Below are 4,647 nucleotides of genomic sequence, written 5' to 3'. Positions count from 1 at the left end.
GATGGCAATGACGATGATGGCGTGTCAGCATGCGATCCGCATGTCAGAAAAAAACAACATCCTTGGATTGGTTACCTTTTGTTACTCGAACTCGAAATCGAAACCTCTTGCGCACCATCCCAACGTTCACACAAAGAAACAACCAATATCTTTAGCTTCGTTAACTTTTTACTAGAATTCGGACTGAAACCGCTTACTTCAATGGCCCTGTTCACACTGGTTTGGGAAAAAATATGAGAGAATTATAGCGCGCGATGCGGGGCAAGGTCAACCGACTGTCTGAACGCGCGGTTTTTCGGCCAACGGGAACAGCGGTTTTGCAGGGAAACACGCGTCCTACGAACACAAATGTGTGAGGGTGGGCGGCGGTTGGAGGTCGGACGGACCGGGTGGGCGCGGGCGGGTAGGAGGTGGGGGGACGGCAACTCCCCATTAGCGGCCTGGTTAGCATTTAAAGTTGCCACGTCCGCTGTTGTTTTGACTCGTAGAACGTTCCGATTTACTTTCTGCCCGCCCTTTGATGGGACTCAGCGCCGCATCTCCTCCTCCTCCTCCGCTGCATCAGCTGCTTCCTTTTGCTTCGAGAGTCGGTCATGGGTACTCTTCATATTCAAGAAGCGCTGCCATCGGTCTTTGTATTATAAAAATCTTGTAGCGCTCACTGGTGGAGGTCCGTGTTCAACGACGCATACATATATCGAGGCTGAATAGTGTCTACATCATCCCCTCCGTGTCTGCTTCCCCCGAGTTTCGAACCCTGAACGTAGCCTGCTGCATCTCCTCGGCCCGCTCCCGCTCCCGCTCCTGTTCCCCTTCCCCCTCATCCTTGACCTTCCGTAAGGTGCAGAAAAGGGTTGCCGGATCGGTTCTGTATTAGGGCTTTTCGTGCAGCCATCCGTTTCCGGCAATTCGGAATGCGGGCAGCGGTTTACACACAGACATTATACATACATCGTGAATCTGGTGGTTTGGGAATTTGGCAGCTTGGAAACTAGGTAATGGCGGGCGAACAGTCTCTTCCCAGAACTCAAGTTCAAGAAAGACAGGCCGACGCCATGTGGAAGCACCTTGCAGGAGAAATCTCGTCCGGTCCCTTCGTTGAACATCAGCAGCCTGGCAAGCAGACGCGTGATTCCGGTAGCTGGAACATTAGCCCTGGTCCGTATTCTGATAATCGGGACCTGTTGTTTCAGAGCATGAGTGCTGCTGCTGCTGCTGGTAATATGAACATGATGAATACAGTACTACTGCCAGAGTCGTCGAGCCATGGCGGGTTCTTCGGGTCCTCTTCCGAATTATGGAGTGGCGTGGAAGGATCGGATAGGCAAACCGGCATGCCCATAATCAGCGCTGGCCTCGCAGAATTCATGGAAATCGATGCCGGGTTCGATTCCCCTTACATGAGCTTCACGGAGTGCCTACAGGCCGGGCTGCAAATGGATGCTTCAGACTACTCAAGGTCGCTAGGTCAAACCGCAGCCGGTGGAGCGGCCCCATTCGATTTCTCATCTCCATTAACAGCCGAAGAACGAGCCGAAGCCGAAGCCGAAGCCGCAGCCGGGGCCGGGGCCGGATCAGGTCATCTCGGCGATACCCCTAATGTGCCCACAACGCCAGTCTCTTCCATATCTTCGTCTTCTACAGAAGCAATCGAAGATCAAGAACCGAGCCGCCTCGCGACTGTGGCATCCACAAGCGGTGCAAAAGGGGGGGCAGCCGTACCCCAAGCTCCGGGAGATCAGGAATCTCTGGACAAGCCTTCACCGCAGTCCAAAAAACAGTAAATTTTCAAAACCTCCGCCTTTCTCAATAGATTTCTCCCATTAGATTTTTGATAATCATTCAACGTATTTACATGATTTTTTCGTCTGAAATCAGGAGCAAGCCTAGAAAGAAGGGTCAGAAACGAAACCGCGAGCCCAGATTTGCCTTCATGACCAAAAGCGATGTGGATCACTTGGAGGATGGATATAGATGGCGCAAGTATGGCCAGAAAGCTGTGAAGAATAGCCCTTACCCCAGGTTGGTAATTTCTCTCATAAAAATTAAACCTTTCCCTGGTCTCTCATCGACATCAAATCTGAAATTACAGTTGAATTACAGTATCCTAATCTCATCAAGAAAGCTACAAGAATCCTAATCTTACTCTTTATTGTTGTTGAATCCGGCACTCATCAATTTATGTTGTTCAATCCCCAACTCATTACTTGTCTAAGCTTTCTGTCTCTGAAGATGGTTGAATCGTTCACACAAAATGTAGTCTGTTTTTGAAGATGGTTAAAATGTTCACACAAAATGTCGGACACCACAATGGAAATAAATGTAGTCTGTCTTTGAATATGGTTAAAGTGTTCACACAAAATGTGGGACACCACAATGAAATAACACTGTTTTAAATTATGTTGTTCAATCTGCAACTCATCAATTGTTTAAGTTTTCTGTCCCTGAAAATGGTTAAAGTGTTCACACAAAATGTCAAACCCTACAATGAAATAACAGTGTTCCAAGTTCATATTATGGAATGTGAAAATCTTCATTCTAAAATACGAAAATCCTGTTAGTCTCAACCCTAATTGAGAAATTGGAATCGCTCATCTCACCTCAGTTCAATCAAATCAAGAAATGGTTTTTAAATTGGGAATAGAATCCTCGAATCTCTGGTTTGCATGCGTGCAAGCTGAATATATTGTCTGTGACAACGAAGAAAGGAATTAATCTCTGCTTGTTCTTGAATGTTGCTCGCCATGGAAAGTATCATGGCCCCTCACAAGTACGTTAGCTGATGGAGCCTTTTATTATTATTCTTTTATTGCAGGAGTTACTACAGATGCACAAATGCTAAATGCTCTGTGAAAAAGAGAGTGGAACGTTCGTTTGAGGATCCCAGCATCGTCATAACCACTTACGAAGGTCAGCATACGCATCAAAGCCCCGCATTGCTGCGCAGCTCGGGAGGGGAAGGCGCTGCTGCCCACATGGCAGAGAGGAGCAGTACTGCAAATTCTTCATTGCCGCCCTTCTCTCAATCTTCCCTCGGCTTCTCCTTGCAAATGATGGCGCCCCGCACCACTGCCGCTGCCTCATTCGAGCCCGGCCACATGCAGCAGGCGCAGCAGCAACAACAACAAGAGCAAGAAACCGATTTGCAGTCGTCGCAGCGTCACATGATCAGTGCAGTGCCCCCGCCTCATCCTGCATTGCTGCAACAACGTTCTCAGCCTCAAACTGCGGCGGCAGTATCCAATCCAACCGACCAGGGCCTGCTGGAGGACATTGTTCCCTCGGGAATGCGCAAACTTTCTTAACCAATTAATTCATTGGATTGATTATCCATCGAATATTGTACTCGAGGAGAATCGATTCCCAATCATCGAAAATATATTTATAACATCATGATCATCTTGTAGAGGTATGTAATTCGCAGTTGAACATTTTGTTTTCGAGAACAAATTTTATTTAATTTCCATGGGCAATTAGATGCTCCCTCTCGAGAGATGTAGATAGTGTTCCCAATCTCAGCTGGAATGATCAATCATGGGGATCTTCTATTGATTGTGCATCTACTTCCTATACATTAATATTGAACTATTCTATACTTATTTTTCCTGCAACTGCTGCTGCAATGTTTCCAAGAACTTTTTTACTGCTTCAAAATATCATGAGCCCATGCTTTGAATTCCCATTCATGATGAAATTACAGAAGATCTTACATGATCTGAAATTAAACATAACGATATGGCGAGGCAACAATCAGCAGACTGAACATAAATATTATATTATGACTGGTAGCTTCAGTTAATTCAAGCGTGCATCGTGATCTTTAGATAAATTCTACTAATATGCATGATAAGGATTTGAACTATCGAAATCACTGATAACATTTCTTTTCGAAAAATGCAATATCTGCTGCAAATTAGGGAACATGGGTGCAGGAATTAGCAGGCGTTTGTCTACGCAGACTGCAAGTCTTGCCTCCCTGTCAAGGGATTTAAATGTCAGCAACCCATGCTTATATGTTAAAGCTCTAGGTCTTTTTGAATTAGAAATATTGAAGCGTGGATTTCAAATTCTAGGCTTGCACTTTCACAATGAATTGTAAATGTTGCAGCGTTGGATTTCAAATTCTAGGCTTGCACTTTCACAATCAATGGTAAATATTTAAGCGTTGGATTTCAAATTCTAGGATTGCACTTTCACATTGAATTGTAAATATTGAAGCATTGGGTTTCAAATTCTAGGGTTCCACTTGCAAATTGAATTGTAAATATTGAAGCGTTGGATTTCAAATTCTAGGCTCGCGCTTTCAAATCAGTAGAGTGAGTATAAAAGGGTATATGAAACAGCGATTTAATTTTATTTTTCTAAAAGTTGTTAACGACAAAAGAGGATATTTTTGATGCTTAAATATTCAGCCAGGGCTTTCGATGAAGCTTCTCCAGGATGGAGAAGTTTCTTGATGTGAAAGTTTCGTGATACTGTTTTCTTTGTTTTTATGTACCACATATTAAAAATCATGATGCAAGCGAAAGTCCTGCTCTTAATAGAACAAAGCTCATGAGCCTGACAAGTCCCTTTCCTCCAATCGAAATCCATTCAAAGGATATTTGTAAGCCATTCCTATGTGGTTTTGTAAAGATCTCATGACCC

General features: G+C 44.7%; 1 protein-coding gene across 1 annotated transcript; it reads left to right on the top strand.

The window, feature by feature from the left end:
* The first annotated feature begins 507 nt into the window (after window positions 1-507).
* Window positions 508-3,493, top strand: LOC149231276 (uncharacterized). Its single transcript, XM_089379146.1, has 3 exons — window positions 508-1,780; window positions 1,879-2,022; window positions 2,816-3,493. The coding sequence occupies exons 1-3, from the start codon at window positions 999-1,001 to the stop codon at window positions 3,303-3,305; spliced, it is 1,416 nt and encodes a 471-aa protein (XP_089235272.1). The 5' UTR covers window positions 508-998; the 3' UTR covers window positions 3,306-3,493.
* Window positions 3,494-4,647: the final 1,154 nt, after the last annotated feature.

This window comes from Pinus tabuliformis, chromosome J, assembly GCF_031772625.1.
Source record: "Pinus tabuliformis cultivar Carrire ecotype Pingquan chromosome J, CPIR1, whole genome shotgun sequence".
NCBI lineage: Eukaryota > Viridiplantae > Streptophyta > Pinopsida > Pinales > Pinaceae > Pinus > Pinus tabuliformis.
The sequence above is the reverse complement of the archived record's forward strand: the minus strand, read 5'-3'. Positions and strand labels throughout refer to the sequence as shown.

Coding starts and splice junctions, on each gene's coding strand:
- LOC149231276 (XM_089379146.1), top strand. CDS start 999: ATGGCGGGCGAACAGTCTCTTCCCAGAACTCAAGTTCAAGAAAGACAG. Junction 1,781..1,878: donor TCACCGCAGTCCAAAAAACA/GTAAATTTTCAA, acceptor GTCTGAAATCAG/GAGCAAGCCTAGAAAGAAGG. Junction 2,023..2,815: donor AAGAATAGCCCTTACCCCAG/GTTGGTAATTTC, acceptor CTTTTATTGCAG/GAGTTACTACAGATGCACAA.